General features: G+C 43.0%; 1 protein-coding gene across 1 annotated transcript in view; it reads left to right on the top strand.

The window, feature by feature from the left end:
* The window catches only part of DPT (dermatopontin), a 147,454-nt gene that overhangs the window by 107,922 nt on the left and 19,518 nt on the right, over nucleotides 1-20,014 (top strand). The window contains exon 2 of the mRNA XM_068265596.1: nucleotides 9,055-9,180. Coding sequence (XP_068121697.1) covers nucleotides 9,055-9,180 — 126 coding nt within the window. The remainder of the gene's footprint in view (nucleotides 1-9,054; nucleotides 9,181-20,014) is intronic.

Raw genomic sequence — 20,014 nt, 5'->3', positions numbered from 1 at the left:
CCCCTTAGCGCACCTAGGCTGCAAAAAAGTGTCACACATGTGGTACCGCCGTACTCAGGAAAAGTAGTATAATGTGTTTTGGGGTGTATTTTTACACATACCCATGCTAGGTGGGAGAAATTTCTATGTAAATGGACAATTGTGTGTAAAAAAATCAAACAATTGTCATTTACAGAGATATTTCTCCCACTTAGCATGGGTATGTGTAAAAATACACCCCAAAACGCATTATACTACTTCTCCTGAGTACGGCGGTACCACATGTGTGGCACTTTTTTACACCCTAAGTACGCTAAGGGGCCCAAAGTCCAATGAGTACCTTTAGGATTTCACAGGTCATTTTGCGACATTTGGTTTCAAGACTACTCCTCACGGTTTAGGGCCCCTAAAATGCCAGGGCAGTATAGGAACCCCACAAATGACCCCATTCTAGAAAGAAGACACCCAAAGGTATTCCGTACGGAGTATGGTGAGTTCATAGAAGATTTTATTTTTTGTCACAAGTTAGCGGAAAATGACACTTTGTGAAAAAAAACTATTAAAATCAATTTCCGCTAACTTGTGACAAAAAACTAGATCTTCTATGAACTCACCATACTCCTAACGGAATACCTTGGGGTGTCTTCTTTCTAAAATGGGGTCATTAGTGGGGTTCCTATACTGCCCTGGCATTTTAGGGGCCCTAAACCGTGAGGAGTAGTCTTGAAACAAAAATGACCTGTGAAATCCTAAAGGTACTCATTGGACTTTGGGCCCCTTAGTGCAGTTAGGGTGCAAAAAAGTGCCACACACGTGGTATCGCCGTACTCGGGAGAAGTAGTATAATGTGTTTTGGGGTGTATTTTTACACATACCCATGCTGGGTGGGAGAAATACCTCTGTAAATGACAATCTTTTGATTTTTTTACACACAATTGTCCATTTACAGAGGTATTTCTCCCACCTAGCATGGGTATGTGTAAAAATACACCCCAAAACACATTGTACTACTTCTCCCGAGTATGGCGATACCACATGTGTGGCACTTTTTTGCACCCTAACTGCGCTAAAGGGCCCAAAGTCCAATGAGTACCTTTAGAATTTCACAGGTCATTTTGAGAAATTTTGTTTCAAGACTACTCCTCACGGTTTAGGGCCCCTAAAATGCCAGGGCAGTATAGGAACCCCACAAATGACCCCATTTTAGAAAGAAGACACCCCAAGGTATTCCGTTAGGAGTATGGTGAGTTCATAGAAGATTTTATTTTTTTGTCAAAAGTTAGCGGAAATTGATTTTAATTGTGTTTTTTCACAAAGTGTCATTTTCCGCTAACTTTTGACAAAAAATAAAATCTTCTATGAACTCACCATACTCCTAACGGAATACCTTGGGGTGTCTTCTTTCTAAAATGGGGTCATTTGTGGGGTTCCTATACTGCCCTGGCATTTTAGGGGCCCTAAACCGTGAGGAGTAGTCTTGAAACGAAATTTCTCAAAATGACCTGTGAAATTCTAAAGGTACTCATTGGACTTTGGGCCCTTTAGCGCAGTTAGGGTGCAAAAAAGTGCCACACATGTGGTATCGCCGTACTCAGGAGAAGTAGTATAATGTGTTTTGTGGTGTATTTTTACACATACCCATGCTGAGTGGGAGAAAGATCTCTGTAAATGGACAATTGTGTGTAAAAAAAATTAACAAATTGTCATTTACAGAGATATTTCTCCCACCCAGCATGGGTATGTGTAAAAATACACCCCAAAACACATTATACTACTTCTCCTGAGTACGGCAATACCACATGTGTGGCACTTTTTTGCAGCCTAACTGCACTAAGGGGTCCAAAGTCCAATGAGCACCTTTAGGCTTTACAGGGGTGCTTACAATTTAGCACCCCCCAAAATGTCAGGACAGTAAACACACCCCACAAATGACCCCATTTTGGAAAGTAGACACTTCAAGGTATTCAGAGAGGGGCATGGTGAGTCCGTGGCAGATTTCATTTTTTTTTGTCGCAAGTTAGAAGAAATGGAAACTTTTTTTTTTTTTTTTTTTTTTCACAAAGTGTCATTTTCCGCTTACTTGTGACAAAAAATAATATCTTCTATGAACTCACTATGCCTCTCAGTGAATACTTTGGGATGTCTTCTTTCCAAAATGGGGTCATTTGGGGGGTATTTATACTATCCTGGAATTCTAGCCCCTCATGAAACATGACAGGTGGTCAGAAAAGTCAGAGATGCTTGAAAATGGGAAAATTCACTTTTTGCACCATAGTTTGTAAACGCTATAACTTTTACCCAAACCAATAAATATACACTGAATGGGTTTTTTTTTATCAAAAACATGTTTGTCCACATTTTTCGCGCTGCATGTATACAGAAATTTTACTTTATTTGAAAACTGTCAGCACAGAAAGTTAAAAAAATCATTTTTTTGCCAAAATTCATGTCTTTTTTGCTGAATATAATAAAAAGTAAAAATCGCAGGAGCAATCAAATAGCACTAAAAGAAAGCTTTATTAGTGACAAGAAAAGGAGCCAAAATTCATTTAGGTGGTAGGTTGTATGAGCGAGCAATAAACCGTGAAAGCTGCAGTGGTCTGAATGGAAAAAAAGTGGCCGGTCCTTAAGGGGTAGAAAGCCCTAGGTCCTCAAGTGGTTAAAGGCCTCTTTTTTCACCTTTATTTTATCTCTCACCATTCTATTTATCCATAGAGGCCTTTTTATTCCTAGAAGTTGTGTTACCATAAGGGATATATTTACTGCAATGTTCATTGACTAACTTTAAAAGTTTGCCATTTGACTTCAGTGTCCTTCCCTTGTAGTATGCAATTCCAGTTCACCAAACTTAGTGCATGCCTGAGTTGATTGAACTTGCTTTTGTAACATTCATAGGTTTAGTTGTTCTACTGCTGCACAACCTATCACCAAATCAACAGTTATGTTAAAAGGCAAAAGATTTACGCAAACTGAAGAGAAACCAGAGTATATCGATCAACAATTATGTTGTGATCACTATTCCACAAATGTTCTTGAACCTGCACATTTGATTTATTATCTGGTCTATTTGAAATGACCAAATTTAGTAGCGCATTCCCTCCATGAGAATCAAAGCTTTGGAATCTACCATTACTTTGTCTTTGATTTCCATAGACAGCAGTCCTTTGTCACTTGCCATATCATGTGATCACTAGGATTACTGACAATGATCACATGTATAATGAAAAAGCAGACACTAGGCCTGATGCACTGAACTGTGGTAAAATGACAGTGTGCAGGCAGCCCACAGCAATTTTACTGGTACTAACACAGGGCACCATGTGTTACAAGGATAATACGCAATTACTATGGTAACGCCGGAGTAACTCTGGTAATGTGCTTTGTCCTAGTAGGGTAACGTACGCCACTCCCTGCTGTCAGTACCAGTAGTGCATCAGGCCCACTGCTACAAAGCAGTTTCTACTTAGCATGAAAAATAGAATACACAGTTGAGAACAGCTTCTTTCTTGGTGTACTCTTAATAAATGTAATTGTTTGATTCATACAGTTGTTCATGTCTGCTTTCCGGAGGTAAATCCATCACTGCTTCCCTAGCAATTTTAAAGTTTTTATCACTTTTAAACCTGAGAGAGTTGCCTGGGGCTCTCTCCAGCCCCCTGTAATTTGTCTGGTCCTTGCATTCTGTCCAGTCCACTCCGTTCTTCCACAGTCTGGCCCGATAAATTCCCCAACTGGCACAGTTGCCAGGGCCGGCGCTACCATAGAGGCAAAGGGGCAATTGCCCTAGGGCCCCAGAGCCTGTAGGGGCCCCCGAAAGTATCTACCCCATCCTCTCCAGCTCTGGTGAATAGCTGCAGAGAACAGGGAAGAGAGGGAACGATATGGAAAAGAAGTCCAAAGTGGCCTCCTTTGTCCTGCATTATGTAACACTGCGCTGTGTGTACACTCTGCATCTGTAAGGTAAAGGAGGAAGGGAATAATGAGGACTCCCAACAACGCAATGAGGACATATGATGGACACCAATAATATTGTGACTGTGGTTGGGGGGCAGCTAAATAGGGCCTAGCAGCCAGTTTGTGGGCCCTGCCCCTGGATGGTTAATTTTCTTCCGGGTGGTGCTAGGGGAGGGGGGGGGGGCTCAAGTTACTTTTGCCCCGGGGCCCCATTGTAGCTAGAACCGGCCCTTAGGGCCCTTTTCCACTAGCAATCGCAATCACAAATCACAAACGCCAGCGATTGCGATTGCGATTTTTCATTAATTCTGTTATGCGATTGCGATTTGTGATTTTCATTTGCATTGCATTATCATTGTAAAAATCGCTCCAGCAAGCGATTGCGATTTGCGATTAGCGATTTCCAAATCGAATCACTGTAGTGGAAAATACTTCTCATGATTTCTATGATAAAGTAACAACTCTAGCGATGTAAAAATCACTAGCGATTTGCGATTTTGCGATTCAGCAATCACAATCGCTCTAGTGGAAAAGGGCCCTGAGGGCCCTTTTCCACCAGCGCGTTTGCGCTGGCTGAATCGCAAAACCGCAAACCGCTAGCGATTTTACAATCGCTACGGTTTGCTTTTTAACATAGGAATCGCGGTAGGTCATTTCCACTACCGCGATTCGCTTTTGTCGGGAACGCGAACGCGCGGCGGAGCGATAATTGCCGCGATTTTGCTATGCTGTGCATAGCATAGCAAAATGGCGGCCGCAAACGTCGGGGGAATCGCCGGTTTTGCGATTCAGCAATCGCTAGCGTTCAGCATGAACGCTAGCGATTGCAGGTGGAAAAGGGCCCTGACAGTTGTGGGTCACAGCGCATGCACGATTTCAGCCATGCTTTTTGCCAGGAGAGTTCTGTGCATGCACAGCTCACAAAGACTGTAACTGTATTTGCACAGAAAGCTCCAGGGCACAGGAGCACAATTTGGTGGTGAGCACGGCTTGGATTGCGCATGGCCTCAGTGCGGAGCAACAAAGGGGACCAAATGAATCTGAGGGACCAGACGGACTACAGGGGGCTTGAGGAGGTCCCAGGTAAGTAAAAATCCTAGGTGTTCTTCCTCTCAGGTTTTCTTTAAAGCATATCTTGTATTAATTTTATTCTATTAATAAAAAATAATTTAACAATGCAATTAAAATCATCATTTTATGATTGAATAGATAAGCAATAGAAAAGAAATTACAGATTTTCATGTAGTTGTTTATAAGTGACTTTTGTCAAGTCAAAATATAAAAAAAATAGTTTTTATTCTGAAAAGTTCACTTTTTTATTCAGTTTAATATGTGGAACTACAATTTGTTACAAAAAAAAAAGCCCTTTTTGTCCTTACATGTCTGTCAGATAAAGGGCTGTAATCGCAACATATAGGACCCAATCCAATTTACTTTTTCTTCTAGGTGATAATTTCACATCATATATAAAATATCTTTTTTTTAATATCAATATATTAATTGAGATTTTCAAATAAACTAGTAATTATTGGTATAAATCAGATACATGCAGTGTGCAACGCAACCCTTTAACATAGCAAGGGCTGTCTAAGAAATAGAAAGCAATTATAATATATATTCGTATACATGAGCCTGCATACAATAGGCTCGATTCACAAAGCGGTGATAACCCAGTTAAAGACTTTAGGCATGATAACCATTTTATCATGCCTAAACTCAGTTTAGGCATGATAAGTTTAGGCATGATAAGTTTAGGCATGATAAGTTTAGATAAGTTTAGATCGCAAAGTCCAGTGCGCAAAGCAGCGCCATTAAACTCTATGCGACGTTTCGCGCACCAAACTTTTGATCAGCTGTGCACTGTGGTGCTAACCCAGTTGGTGCTATAGTTATCATGCCTAAACTTATCACGCCTAAACTTATCATGCCTAAACTGAGTTTAGGCGTGATAAGGGGCTTTTCACCAGCATGCTAACAGTTTGCACTGCTTTGTGAATGAAGCCCAATATATCACCTAGATGACCAGAGACAAAGATAGGAGATTCTTAAATGGTAAATTTTGGTTGTCTAAAGTGCCCACGCTCTATTCAATAAGGAGCACAATTCGCTCCATAGAGGGAGTCAACAATTAACCAGGAACAAGTTAACAAGGTAACATCTTTTCACCTCTCTATCATCCTAATGAGGATGTTCCTTCTGAGAGAGGGAGATAAAATAGCAACATGTCTAAGCAGTGGGATGGGGGGTAGTAAGGGAAGAAGAAACTAAGGGGGATTGTCATGGTATGCTCGGATTTGAATTTGAGTTGTAGGCTTCCTGAGGTTTTATAGTTATCTTGATGCTTGCTGGAAAAGATGGACTGAACTCATATGGTTTAGGATCTGTTGCCAGTCTATTTTGTGGGGTGGAGGAGCTGTAGTTGGTAACGATAAAGGTGTAAATCATTCCTCCATCTCTAGGTTATAATGGATTGCATAAATTGGCATGGATAAGGAGAGGGGTTACTTGTTTCTCTAGGTTGCGAGTTTTAATTGATTGGGATTGGGTGTGTGTGTGTCCGATGTGTTAGAGGGATTTGCTGGATGTCAATTAGTAAAAGAGCTCTTCAGGGGGGTAATGAGAACTCGATTTGTAAGACCCTCAATATTATTTGGGAAATGTATTATTCCCAAAGAGCTTTAATGTTTGGACACTCCCATAAAATATGTAGGAGTGTACCAGTTGAGTTCCAGTCTCTCCAGCACAGGTGAGAATGTTGGCCCGAAAATTGGGCTAGTGTTCTACAGGGTAGGTATTATTTTTGAAAAATTTTGCATGTTGTTTCAGCATGGGTAATGCATCTAGAATGTTTTTATTCAGTGAGGTGTCTGCACTAATAAATTGTTGCAGAGATCAATTAGATTGCAATTCCTGTGTCCAGTAGTTCCCATATTTTTCTAGAGGGGATTTCTGGACCTGGGATAGAGATTGGTACCATATTGAGATTCCTCCTGGAGAGTTGGAGGTGTTTTTGAGTAGGGAGATATAAAAGAGTAATCTTTGGATTTTCCTCATTTATGCTTGAACCAATGTTTCATCTGATAATATTGGTATGCCTGGATTTCTATGCCTGGAAATTTATGAACTAGTTTCTTAAAGGGTATGAGAGAGTCCCCTTCTATCAGATCATTAAAGAATTGGACCCCACGAGGCTACCCATTTTGTATGGTTAAAATCAGGTGTCACTAAGGGGATTGTAGATAAAGGTATGTGGGGAGTGTTGGCGGGGGTCACTGTTTGCATAGTTGGAAGAAATCTACTTCAATCCTTTAAAGTGGCGACAATGGTTGGATGTTGTGTAGTCACACGGGAAGAGCCCAGCAAGTATGATGCCAAATAGTTTTGTGTGTTCGTATGGGGTAATTTTGAGTACTCTAACTGGATCCACGTTTTATCATAATAGTTCGACCACCGATGTTTTACATCTAAGATATAGGCCTGGTGATATAGAAAGAGGTTTCGAATGCCATAACATCCTTGTTTGAAGGGTGTATAAAGTCTGTGCCTCACTTTTCCACAGATAATTTGATATTAGCTTATGCATTTCCATTATAAATTGGTTAGGGAGGTACAATGGGATTGTGCGAACTAAGTATAACATTTCAGGTAACACCGACATTTAGTATGCTGCAATTTTTTTCTAATAATGAAAACTTGAATTTCCTTAGGCAAGAAAGGATCCATTTGGATTTTGGATATTAGTGGCAGAAAGTTGGCTTTGTATTGGTGTTTATGGTGGGGAGTAATTCTAATCCCTATATATGGGATTTGTTCTTTCACCCACGGGAAGTGGAATTTAGCTAAACTTGTTGACTTCAGTTGTGGCCTTATGTTGATACCCATTAAACCACCCTGGCGTTCTATAAAGATCGCCAGGGCGGCTGCGGGAGGGTTTTTTTTAAATAAAAAAAAAACTATTTCATGCAGCTAACTGAAAGTTGGCTGCATGAAAGCTAGAGGGCGCTCCGGTCGCGGCATTCTGATCGCCTCCGCAATGAGCGGCCTTCCTTGTTTCGCTTACCTCGTCGCCATAGCGACGAGGGGAGTGACGTCATGGACGTCAGCCGACGTCCTGACGTCAGCCGCCTCCGATCCAGCCCTTAGCGCTGGCCGGAACTGATTGGTCCGGCTGCGCAGGGCTCGGGCGGCTGGGGGGACCCTCTTTCGCCGCTGCTCGCGGCGGCGATCAGGTAGCACACGCGGCTGGCAAAGTGCCGGCTGCGTGTGCTGCTTTTTATTTGATAAAAATCATCCCAGCAGGGCCTGAGCGGCACCCTCCGGCGGTAATGGACGAGCTGAGCTCGTCCATACCGCTAAGAAGGTTATTAATAAAGATTTGCTTTTGTTTGCTTTGTAGTATGAGACCTGAGAGAATGTGACCAAAGCTTGCCATACATGCAGTAGTGAATTAAGTGGGTCAGATAAAGTTAATATAACATTGTCCACAAAGAGGTTTAAAAGGTATGATAGGGTATGATTTATCCTGAACCATAACATCTCAGATGTTAGGGTGGATATTATTGTTTTGGCTAGAGTTTAATGGGGAGAGGGGACGTCCTTGCCTGCCTCCGTTCGAGACTTCAAACCTTTCAGACAAAAAATCTGAGTCATTTACATTAGAAGAGGGATTTTTGTATAGTGCCATTATAAAAAATAAAATGTCTTTTAAGCCTCCAGCAAGCTAGAAAATATTCAGAATAATTTTCACAGTACTTTTTCACCAGTTTTTGGTACTTTTGCAGAGTGCAAAAGATATTTTTAACATAAGATGAAAAATTATCTCCTGGGAGAAATCTTTGGAAAAAAAAAGTAAATTGAATCAGGCCCATAGTCTGATAATCGGAGATGCTTGTACCACGGTAGTGAAGCAGTTAACAGCTTACTTACAATATCAGTGTTATGAGAAAGGTGAAATTGTGTTTTACAGCCAATATGCATGACAATATAAAATTAATGAATATGTTGGGTATACTAAAAACATAACAGTGCTCTTTAATTATCTCCTGTTGATGGTTTATGATAAATGATTAATTCACATACATCAACCATGCATATATTATAGTCTCATTATTTTTATTATAGGTATCAGACGTGTTCCAATAATGGGTTAGTCGCTGGATTTCAGAGTCAGTACTTCGACTCAGTGCTGGACAGAGAATGGCAGTTTTACTGTTGTCGCTATAGTAGAAGATGTTCTTATGGCTGCTGGTAAGTTCAAAAAAAAAAAATTGTATGACTTAGTTACAGATAGAAGAGGTAACCACAGTTCATTGATGTTTGAAGTTAGAACTACAGTATTTGAAAGTGTTTCCTGAGTAAATATCTGTTATGGTGTGTAAAGTTTTGCTACTTGATTACCACACATTTGTATACTCAATGGTTTCTGATGTTTAAAAACATGGGCCTAATTTTCTGAGGACAATGTAGAATAGAATCACCTTTATTTCGCCAAGTACGCCAATTGGCGTATCCGGAATTATTTGTGCTTTACATGGCCATGGCAGTAAAAAAAATATTACAAACATAGCATTGACATACCAAGAGGGATTACATTGATACATTTGGGTTGTAACTTATGCTACATTGTCTCTCTGCAAATGTTGTGTTCCTTTCTAACTGCTTGATTTGTCCTGTATCTGTATCTATATCCTTTATCAGTACCCTGTACGTGCCAAGCCCAATTCCGGGCACGACCCAGTCGTGCTTGGCGATAATAAAGATTCTGATTCGGATTCTGATTCTGATTCTGACAAGCATAGATACATAAATAAGAGTGTAGGGGACAAGTATAGGGAACTCAAGGACAGCCGGAGGGAGGGAAAGGGCAGCACAGGAGGTGATATTAAAGTTCAGAGTGTGTGGCTAAGTGTTGACCAGAAGGCTAAAGTGCCTCAGGAGGCCAGATCTGCCAGGAAAAACACGAGTTCAGCAGGAGGACTGTTTGAGGGGAGAAGGAGCTCCTGCGCCTGGTGGTTTTGAGGGGATGGTTCTGTAACAATGGCCCAATGGGAGGAGATCCAAGTAGCAACTGCCTGGGTGGGAGGGATCACACAAAATCCTGGAGGCTCTTGTCCTCATTCTAGTGATATGGAGGAGATCTAGCGGTAGTAGGGGAGCACCAATGATCTTTTATGCTGCGTTAATCACCCTTTGGAGTTTATACTTGACCAGCATACTGAGCTCTTGAGGAAGGTTCCTAGTCTCCTGTTTATATTCTTTTTTTTTTGTAAAACACCAATCTTTCACAGATGCATGTGTGTTGCATGAAAGGGAACCTGAAGTTAAAGGTATATGGCTGCCATATTTATTTCCTTTTAAACAGTGCCAGTTGCCTTGCTGTCCCTCTGATCTCTTTCAATGCAGTAGTGTCTGAATCAAACACCTGAAACAAGCATATGGCTAATCCAGTGAGACTTCAGTCAGAGCACTCGCTCTTTTTCAGGGTCTATGGCTAAAAGGATCAGCAGGACTGCCAGGCAATCAGCATTGTTTGAAGGTAAATAATTATGTCAGCCTCCACATTCCTTTGGCTTTAGGTTGTTCTTACAAAAAGTGGATTGGCTTGCAAAATCAAATAATGTATGGGCACCCTTAAGCTTTCCTATAGACAATCTAGATTGGTCTGTCTGGACCTTGATTCTTATGTGACTGCTCTACCTATGAGAAACTATTGGTTTTAACCTCTGGTGTTGTTCCCAAAGCCCTTTCTGATCTGTGCATGAGTAACGACCCTTTTGGTCCTGCAGCTTGGCGACTATGACGCCTGATAGGATGTTCCTAGTTTTTAGTTGGCAGTTTGATTGCGCTGTTCCGTTGTGGTAGTCTTTCATATTCAGAACTGAAGTTCTTTAGGTTAGCCAGTCTGAATAGACATTCAGCAGCAGTTCAAAGTGTTTAAAACAAATTCAATTTATACTATACGGGGCTAGACTGATAGCAGCAGAGCAGCCATGCCTTTCCATCTTTGTCTTGATTTATCTGTTTCTGTTTATCCCTCCTTTCACTTGAGCTCCAGATGCACATTCACTACAGTGAATTGCAGATGAGATGTTCTGGAATTTGAAATAATGCTGTTTTTTTTTAATTTGGCAATATAATGATATAATGCACACATAAACTGTATTGCTAAAAGTATTGCAATACCCCTCCAAGTCATTGAATTTAGTTATTCTAATTACTTTTATGGCCCCAGGTACGGTATATAAAATCAATTACCAAGGCATGAACTTGCACACATTTGTGAAACAATGGGTCACTCCCAGGAGCTCAGTGAATTCTAGCGTAGAACATGACTGGCCTGCGCAGGGCCTTAACCTCAAGCCTGACCTCACAAATGCTGAGTTAAAAATGTCAAAATTTCATAAACATACTAAACCTTGTGGAAAGCCTTCCTAGAAAAACTTAATGGTTGCAAAGGGTGGGTCAACTCCATGGATAAAAAAATGTGTATAAGGGCAGGTGTACCAACACTTTTGGCAAGATAGTGTAGCTGGAGGGCTAAGTCCCCCAAATAAAGCCATATTTGATCAGGCTAATCAAACAGTGCAATTAACCTCCTTAGCGGTAACCCCGTGTGTGACACGGGGTAAGCCGCCGGAGGGTGCCGCTCAGGCCCTGCTGGGCCGATTTACTTAATTTTTTTTTTTGCTGGACGCAGCTAGCACTTTGCTAGCTGCGCCAGCACCCCGATCGCCGCTATCCGGTGCGGCGCGCGCCCCCCCCCCCCCCAGACCCCGAGCGCTGCCTGGCCAATCAGTGCCAGGCAGCGCCGAGGGGTGGATCGGGTCTCCCAATGACGTCCCGACGTCGCTGACGTCGGTGACGTCATTCCGCCCCGTCGCCATGGCGACGGGGGAAGCCCTCCAGGAAATCCCGTTCTTTGAACGGGATTTCCTGATCGCCTATCGCCGGAGGCGATCGGCGGGGCTGGGGGGATGCCGCTGAGCAGCGGCTATCATGTAGCGAGCCCTCGGCTCGCTACATGATTTTAAAAAAAAAAAATTAAAAAAAAACTGCTGCGCTGCCCCCTGGCGGTATTTTTCATACCGCCAAGGGGGTTAATAGCACTTCATGAAAGGCAAGACTCCTTTCTTTGGTCAGCACTAGTACAGTCGGATGCAAAAGTTTGGGCAACCTTGTTAATCGTCATGATTTTCCTGTATAAATTGTTGGTTGTTATGATAAAAAATGTCAGTTAAATATATCATATAAGAGATCCACACAGTGATATTTGAGAAGTGAAATGAAGTTTATTGGATTTACAGAAAGTGTGCAATGATTGTTTAAACAAAATTAGACAGATGCATACATTTGAGCACCACAAAAAAGAAATGAAATCAATATTTAGTAGATCCTCCTTTTGCAGAAATTACAGCCTCTAAACGCTTCCTGTAGGTTCCAATGAGAGGTTGGATTCTGGTTGAAGGTATTTTGGACTATTCCTCTTTACAAAACATCTCTAATTCATTCAGGATGGCTTCCAAGCATGGACGGCTCTCTTTAACTCACACCACAGATTTTCAATTATATTCCCGTCTGGGGACCGAGATAGCCATTTCAGAACGTTGTACTTGTTCCTCTGCATGAATGCCTTAGTAGATTTTGAGCAGTGTTTAGGGTCGTTGTCTTGTTGAAAGATCCAGCCCCGGTGCAGCTTCAGCTTTGTCACTGATTCCTGGACATTGGTCTCCAGAATCTGCTGATACTGAGTGGAATCCATGCGTCCCTCAACTTTGACAAGATTCCCAGTCCCTGCTCTGGCCACACAGCCCCACAGCATGATGAAACCACCACCATATTTTACTGTAGGTAGCAGGTGTTTTTCTTGGAATGCTGTGTTCTTTTTCCTCCATGCATAACGCCCCTTGTTATGCCCAAATAACTTGATTTTAGTTGATCAATCAACAGCACCTTATTCCAAAATGAAGCTGGCTTGTCCAAATGTGCTTTAGCATACCTCAAGCGGCTCTGTTTGTGCTGTGGACGGAGAAAAGGCTTCCTCTGCATCAATCTTGCATACAGCATTTTCTTGTGTAAAGTGTGTCGAATGGTTGAACCATGCACAGTGACTATCTGCAGCAAGATTATGTTGTAGGTCTTATGTGCTGGTCTGTGGGTCGACTCTGACTGTTCTTACCATTCGTCACTTCTGTTTATCTGAGATTTTTCTTGGTCTGCCACTTTGAGCCTTAACTTTAACTGAGCCTGTGGTCTTCAATTTCATCAATATGTTCCTAACTGTGGAAACAGACAGCTGAAATCTCTGAGACAGTTTTCTGTATCCTTCCCCTAAACCATGATGGTGAACAATCTTTGTCTTCAGGTCATTTGAGAGTTGTTTTGAGACCCCCATGTTGCTACTTTTCAGAGAAAATTAAAAGAGGAGGGAAACTTACAATTAACCCCCTTAAATACTCTTTCTCATAATTGGATTCACCTGTGTGTGTAGGTCAGGGGTCACTGAGCTTACCAAGCTTATTTGAGTTCCAATAATTAGTTCTAAAGGTTTTGGAATCAATAAAATGACAACAGTGTACACATTTATGCACCTGCCTAATTTTATTTAATCAGTTATTGTGCACTTTCTGTAAATCCAATAAACTTCTGTCACTGTCTGTGAAACTTATTGTATTGCTTTTTCCAACTGCCAAGCAAGCAGTATCTCCTTCTGTGCATAGAGCTCTTGGTAAACAAACATTCCAAGATCATCTGGCAGGACTAAAGATGTTACCATCTGTGATAAATTTCAGGATGCAAATTTACAAAGGGCAAACACTGACTAAATAATTTATAAAGTAATATTGTAAAAAAAATAAGCAATTTTATTCATCAGGTTATTTTTTACCACATTTCCTCTTTAACCACTTAAGCCTATCTGGATGAGTGTTCTTGTCCAGTTTGCAAGCGGCAGTGAGCACGGGGCCACAGCCCTGCATGCCGCGGCAGTTTTCCGTTTTGACGATTGGGAAGGGAAGCAAAGCTTCCTGGAACAAATTGAAGTGACTGTAATGAATGGACATGACCCTGATCAGGGGCCATGTCCATTCATAGTAAAGTACGTGAGTGAACTACATAAAAAAAAACACAAAACACTTCCTGATAAACCAGGGAGTTTTTTTAGTACCATCTAGTGCAGAAAAGTTGAATTACACAACAGAGATTTTTTTTCATTAAAAGAAATATGATTAACCTCCCTGGCGGTAAGCCCGAGCCGAGCTCGGGCTATGCCGCACAGGGAGATATCTCAGCCCCTGGTGGGGCGATTTTCACAATGTAAAGTGCTGTGCGCGCAGCTAGCACTTTGCTAGCTGCGCGCACAGCTTGATCGCCGCCGCTCTGCGGCGATCGCCCGCACGCAGCGGCAGAAGAGGGCCCCCCCCCCGCCAGAGCCCTGCGCTGCCCGGACCAATGAGTTCCGGGCAGCGCTATGGGCTGGATCGAGTGCACCTGACGTCAGGACGTCAGCTGACGTCCATGACGTCATGCCGATCGTCGCCATGGCGACAGGAGAAGCCAAACAGGGGAACGCGTTATATACGCGTTCCCCTGTTTGCTATTGTTGTCGGCGGCGATCGGACTAGAGGGCCACATGCGCCCTCTAGTGGTGTTTCATGTAGCTACCACTCTGGTAGCTTTACATGAAACAAAAAAAAATTAAAAAAAACTTTTTTTTTCACTATTTGAAAAAAAAAATTAACCGCCAGGAAGGTTAACTCCTTCCAAAGCTCCCGTCCCAGTTACCATGCAAACAAATATCCATAGGGACAGTTTAATTTGTGGTGAAAAAAAACAAGATATAGATCATTTACGTGTGATGAGTAGTGATAAAGTTATTGACGAATGAATGGGAGGAGCGCTGACAGGGGAAAATTTCTTACGTCCTGAAGGTGAAAACACCTGTCAGTTGAAGTAGTTAAAGGATACCTCCTCTATCCTCCAGCCTCTGGAAGTCTATGTGTTCTTTGGTGCAGTTTTTCCTCTAAGGCAGTTTCCTCTCTGTAGAAGCCTTCAACCTGACTGGGTTGGCAGCCTCTGAAGATGAACCCCTTGCGGTCGCACTCCCACGGCCAGGAGCGTTCTGCACAGACCACAAGCAGCACGGCCCCACATTTGCGCATGCACAGAGGACGGCGATCTGGCGGCTGCTGCTGTGGCGGGGACCCCAGTAGACTGCCTGAGAGCATAGAAACAGCGAGGAACACAAACTTCCTTTTTAAATTGCCTTATGTATCCTTTCAAGTATACTTTAATTGAAATGTGACATGATGAGATAAACATGGGTACATGCAGTACCAAGCTCCCTCCAAAGTTAACTGGGTTCTCTTGTTTTATTTATTGCAAGAGTTTAGAACCTGTTCTATGGGCTTGATTCACTAAAGCGTGATAACTGATATCACGGTCACGCTAGCATTTTGCGCGCGTTATAATGTGCATATCGGTTTACGCGCGCAATCGCAAATTTTCACACGCAAAAAACGTTACGTGCATTATAATGTGCGCAAAACGCTAGCACGACTGTGATATTAATTATCACGGTTTAGTTAATCAAGCCCTATGTGTGCAAATGAAGCAGTAGAAATGTAGTCAAATGCAGTAGCAGCAGCAGCAGCTTTCTTGGAAAGTAAATAAAAGCCAAATCACTTTCTGCCTGAGCAAACAATCCTGATAACAGGAGAGTGCTAAAAATCTCAAAAGCCAATTATTTATGAGTGAACCTGATTTTATGTCATACGGACATGGCTGCTGTGCCTACTGCACATTAAAAATAAGAATAAGATACACCAGGAAAGTTCAATTTATCTTTGCTATCACTCATTAACCTCTTCATGCGATGGGTGCTGGAAGGGTAAAAATACGAAGGCGCACGTGCGGGCACTTGCATTTTGGCAGAATGGATATTTAAATAAACATCCTATTTACACTAAAGGCGAACATATAGGACGTTCATAAATGTCCATTTTGCCGGAAGTGGTTACTATGTGTGGGTGAGGGGGGAGGCTTGTAGTGTTAAGAGATGACTGGTAACTACCAGGGGCGTAACTAGAAATCACTGGGCCCCCTCTGCAAAACTTTGAATGGGTCTCCCCCTAGCTCCCTCTCCCCGAGTATAGGTGCCCCCAGTAAAGCCAGGTATAAGTGCTCCTAGTATAGCCAGGTATAGGTGCCCCTAGTATAGTCAGGCACAGGTGACCCAAGTATAGCCAGGTTAAGGTGCCCCCAGTATAGACAGGTATAGGTGCTCCCAGTATGGACAGGTATAGGTGCCCCCAGTATAGCTAGGTATAGGTGCTCCCATTATAGACAGGTACAGATGCCCCCAGTATAGCCAGATATAGGTGCCCTCAGTATAGCCAGATATAGGTGCCCTCAGTATAGCTAGGTATAGGTGCTTCAAGTATAGACAGGTATAGGTGCCCCCAGTATAGCCAGACATACAGGGGTTGCACAAAATATTGGAAACGCCTTGAAAATAAACAAAATATATTTTAATATGGTGTAGGTCCACCTTTTGTGGCAATTACAGCCTCAATTCTCCAAGGTATTGATTCATACAAATTGTGAATTGTTTCCAAAGGAATTTTAGCCCATTATTCAGTTAAAACACCCTCCAGTTCTTTTAGAGATGATGACAGCGGAAATAGACTTCTTACTTTAATCTCTAATACCGACCATAAATGCTCAATAATGTTGAGGTCTGGGGATTGTGGTGCCCAGATGAGATGCTCAACTTCATTGGAATGTTCCTCGCGCCATTCTTTAACAATTCTAGCTGTATGGATTGGGGCATTATCATCTTGAAAGATGGCATTCCCCTCCGGAAACAGTTCTTGAACCAAAGGATGAACTTAGTCGCCCAAAATTCCTAAATGGTCTCAGCTGTTAATTCTTCCATGAAGGGAAATCATTGGCCCGGTGGATTTCTAAGAAATAGCACCCCACATCATTACAGAACCCCCGACATGTTTTACGGTTGGGAGACGGCAGTCTGGATGAAATGCTTCTTTCGGCTGTCTCCAAAAGTACACTTGGCCGGAGGTCGGAAATAAGGTAAACGATGGTTCGTCAAAGAAAATCACATTTTTCCACTGCTCGAGGGACCAATTCTGGTGGTTTCTACACCACTCTAAACGCTTTGAAACATTTGTCTTTGAGAGCAGAGGTTTCCGAATTGCAGTTCTTCCCTGGAATCCAGATATGTGCAGTTCCCAACAAACAGTTTTTGTGGAAACCGGGTTGTGTAGGTGTTCATTCAGCTCTGCAGCGATTTTAGGACCCGTGGTCTTGTGAGCTTTTCCAACAGTTCAATTTAGAGTCCGACAGTCTCTCTCAGACAACTTCGACTTTCTGCCACAACTGTGTTTTGCTGAGGACATTTTTCCTTTTCTTTGAAAGGCAGTCATTACTTTTGAGAAAGTACCTCTTGAAATGCCAAGCATTCGGGCAATTTCTGTTACAGTAGCGCCTGCCATACGAGCACCAACAATTTGGCCTCTTTGAAAGTCTGAGAGATCTGCAATTTTTCTAAATGATAACCAACTTTGGTTTAAATATCTGTAAAAAACAATTATTTTAATTAAACATATCAAATAACAAAAATAATAAAGAAAAAAAAAATTAACATATATCAAGTTTTGATAGCTTAACCACTTGCCGACCGCCCACAGCCGATGGGCGGCGGCAAAGTGGACGCCGAAAGGACCGCAATACGCCCAAGCTCGTTGCGTCCTTTCGGCATGCCGGGGGAGCGATCGCGTCATTGATGACGCGCGCTTCCCCCGGCAACTGGCTCCGCCCACCCGCGACGACAACCCGCCGGCCGTTCGGAAGCACCGGCGGGTAGTTAACCCCGCGATCGCCGCTACAAAGTGTATAATACACTTTGTAATGTATACAAAGTGTATTATACAGGCTACCTCCTGCTCTGGAGGTCCCAGTGTCCGAGGGACCACCAGAGCAGGCTGCAGCCACCCTAGTCTGCACCTAAACACACTGATCTGCCCCCCCGCCCCCTGATCACCCACAGCACCCCTCGGACCCCCCACCCTGCCTACCCCCCAGACCACTGTTTGCACCCAATCACCCCCCTAATAACCCATCAATCACTCCCTGTCACTATCTGTCAACGCAATTTTTTTTTAAATTCCCTAAACTGCCCCCTGGGGACTCCTGATCGCCCTGCACCCCTCAGATTCTTCCCAGACCCCCCCCCCCCTGTGTACTATCCCCCCTGATCACCCGTCAATCACCTGTCAATCACCCGTCAATCACCTATCAATCACCCATCAATCACCCCCTGTCACTGCCACCCATCAATCAGCCCCTAACCTGCCCCTTGCGGGCAATCTGATCACCCACCCACACCATTAGATCGCCCGCAAACCCGCCGTCACTGCTACCCATCAGATTAGACCCCTATGTGCCCCTAGGGCACCCAATCACCCGCCCACACCCTCAGACCCCAGCCCTGATCACCTTGCCAGTGCATTGCTTGCATCTACTCCTCCCACTAAACACACCTTGAGACACCCATCAATCACCTCCTGTCACCACCTGTCACCCCCTAGCACACCTACCCATAAGATCAGGCCCTAATTTGCCCCGTGTGGGCTCCTGATCACTCGGCCAAACCCTCAGATCCCCCTCAGACCCCCTTCCGATCACCTCCCCAGTTCATTGATTTCATCTATTTTTCCCTCTAACTACCCCCTGAGACACCCTCACTCACCTCCTGTCACCCCCCTAGCACTCCTATCCATCAGATCAGGCCCAATACAACCTGTCATCTAAAAGGCCACCCTGCTTATGACCGGTTCCACAAAATTCGCCCCCTCATAGACCACCTGTCATCAAAATTTGCAGATGCTTATACCCCTGAACAGTCATTTTGAGACATTTGGTTTCCAGACTACTCACAGTTTTGGGCCCGTAAAATGCCAGGGCAGTATAGGAACCCCACAAGTGACCCCTTTTTAGAAAAAAGACACCCCAAGGTATTCTGTTAGATGTATGACGAGTTCATAGAAGATTTTATTTTTTGTCAAAAGTTAGCGGAAATTGATTTTTATAGTTTTTTCACAAAGTGTCATTTTTCACTAACTTGTGACAAAAAATAAAATCTTATATGAACTCACCATACACCTAACGGAATACCTTGGGGTGTTTTCTCAAAATGACCTGTGAATAGGATGTTGGGCCCCTTAGCGCACCTAGGCTGCAAAAAAGTTCCACACATGTCATATCGCCGTACTCAGAAGTAGTATGATGTGTTTTGGGGTGTATTTTTACACATACCCATGCTGGGCGGGAGAAATCTCTCTGTAAATGGATAATTGTGTGTAAAAAAAATCAAAACATTGTCATTTACAGAGATATTTCTCCCGCCCAGCATGGGTATGTGTAAAAATACACCACAAAACACATTATACTACTTCTCCTGAGTACAGCGGTACCACATGTGTGGCACTTTTTTGCACCCTAAGTGCGCTAAGGGGCCCAAAGTCCAATGAGTACCTTTAGGATTTCACAGGTCATTTTGCGACATTTGGTTTCAAGACTACTCCTCACGGTTTAGGGCCCCTAAAATGCCAGGGCAGTATAGGAACCCCACAAATGACCCCATTTTAGAAAGAAGACACCCAAAGGTATTCTGTTAGGAGTATGGTGAGTTCATAGAAGATTTTATTTTTTGTCACAAGTTAGCGGAAAATGACACTTTGTGAAAAAAAAACAATTAAAATCAATTTCTGCTTACTTGTGACAAAAAATAAAATCTTCTATGAACTCACTATACACCTAACGGAATACCTTGGGGTGTCTTCTTTCTAAAATGGGGTCACTTGTGGGGTTCCTATACTGCCCTGGCATTTTAGGGGCCCTAAACCGCGAGGAGTAGTCTAGAAAACAAATGCCTCAAAATGACCTGTGAATAGGACGTTGGGCCCCTTAGCGCACCTAGGCTGCAAAAAAGTGTCACACATGTGGTATCGCCGTACTCAGGAGAAGTAGTATAATGTGTTTTGGGGTGTATTTTTACACATACCCA

Source organism: Hyperolius riggenbachi, chromosome 2 (genome assembly GCF_040937935.1).
Source record: "Hyperolius riggenbachi isolate aHypRig1 chromosome 2, aHypRig1.pri, whole genome shotgun sequence".
NCBI lineage: Eukaryota > Metazoa > Chordata > Amphibia > Anura > Hyperoliidae > Hyperolius > Hyperolius riggenbachi.
Note: the sequence above shows the minus strand (reverse complement) of the source record. Positions and strands in the feature narration are given on the sequence as shown.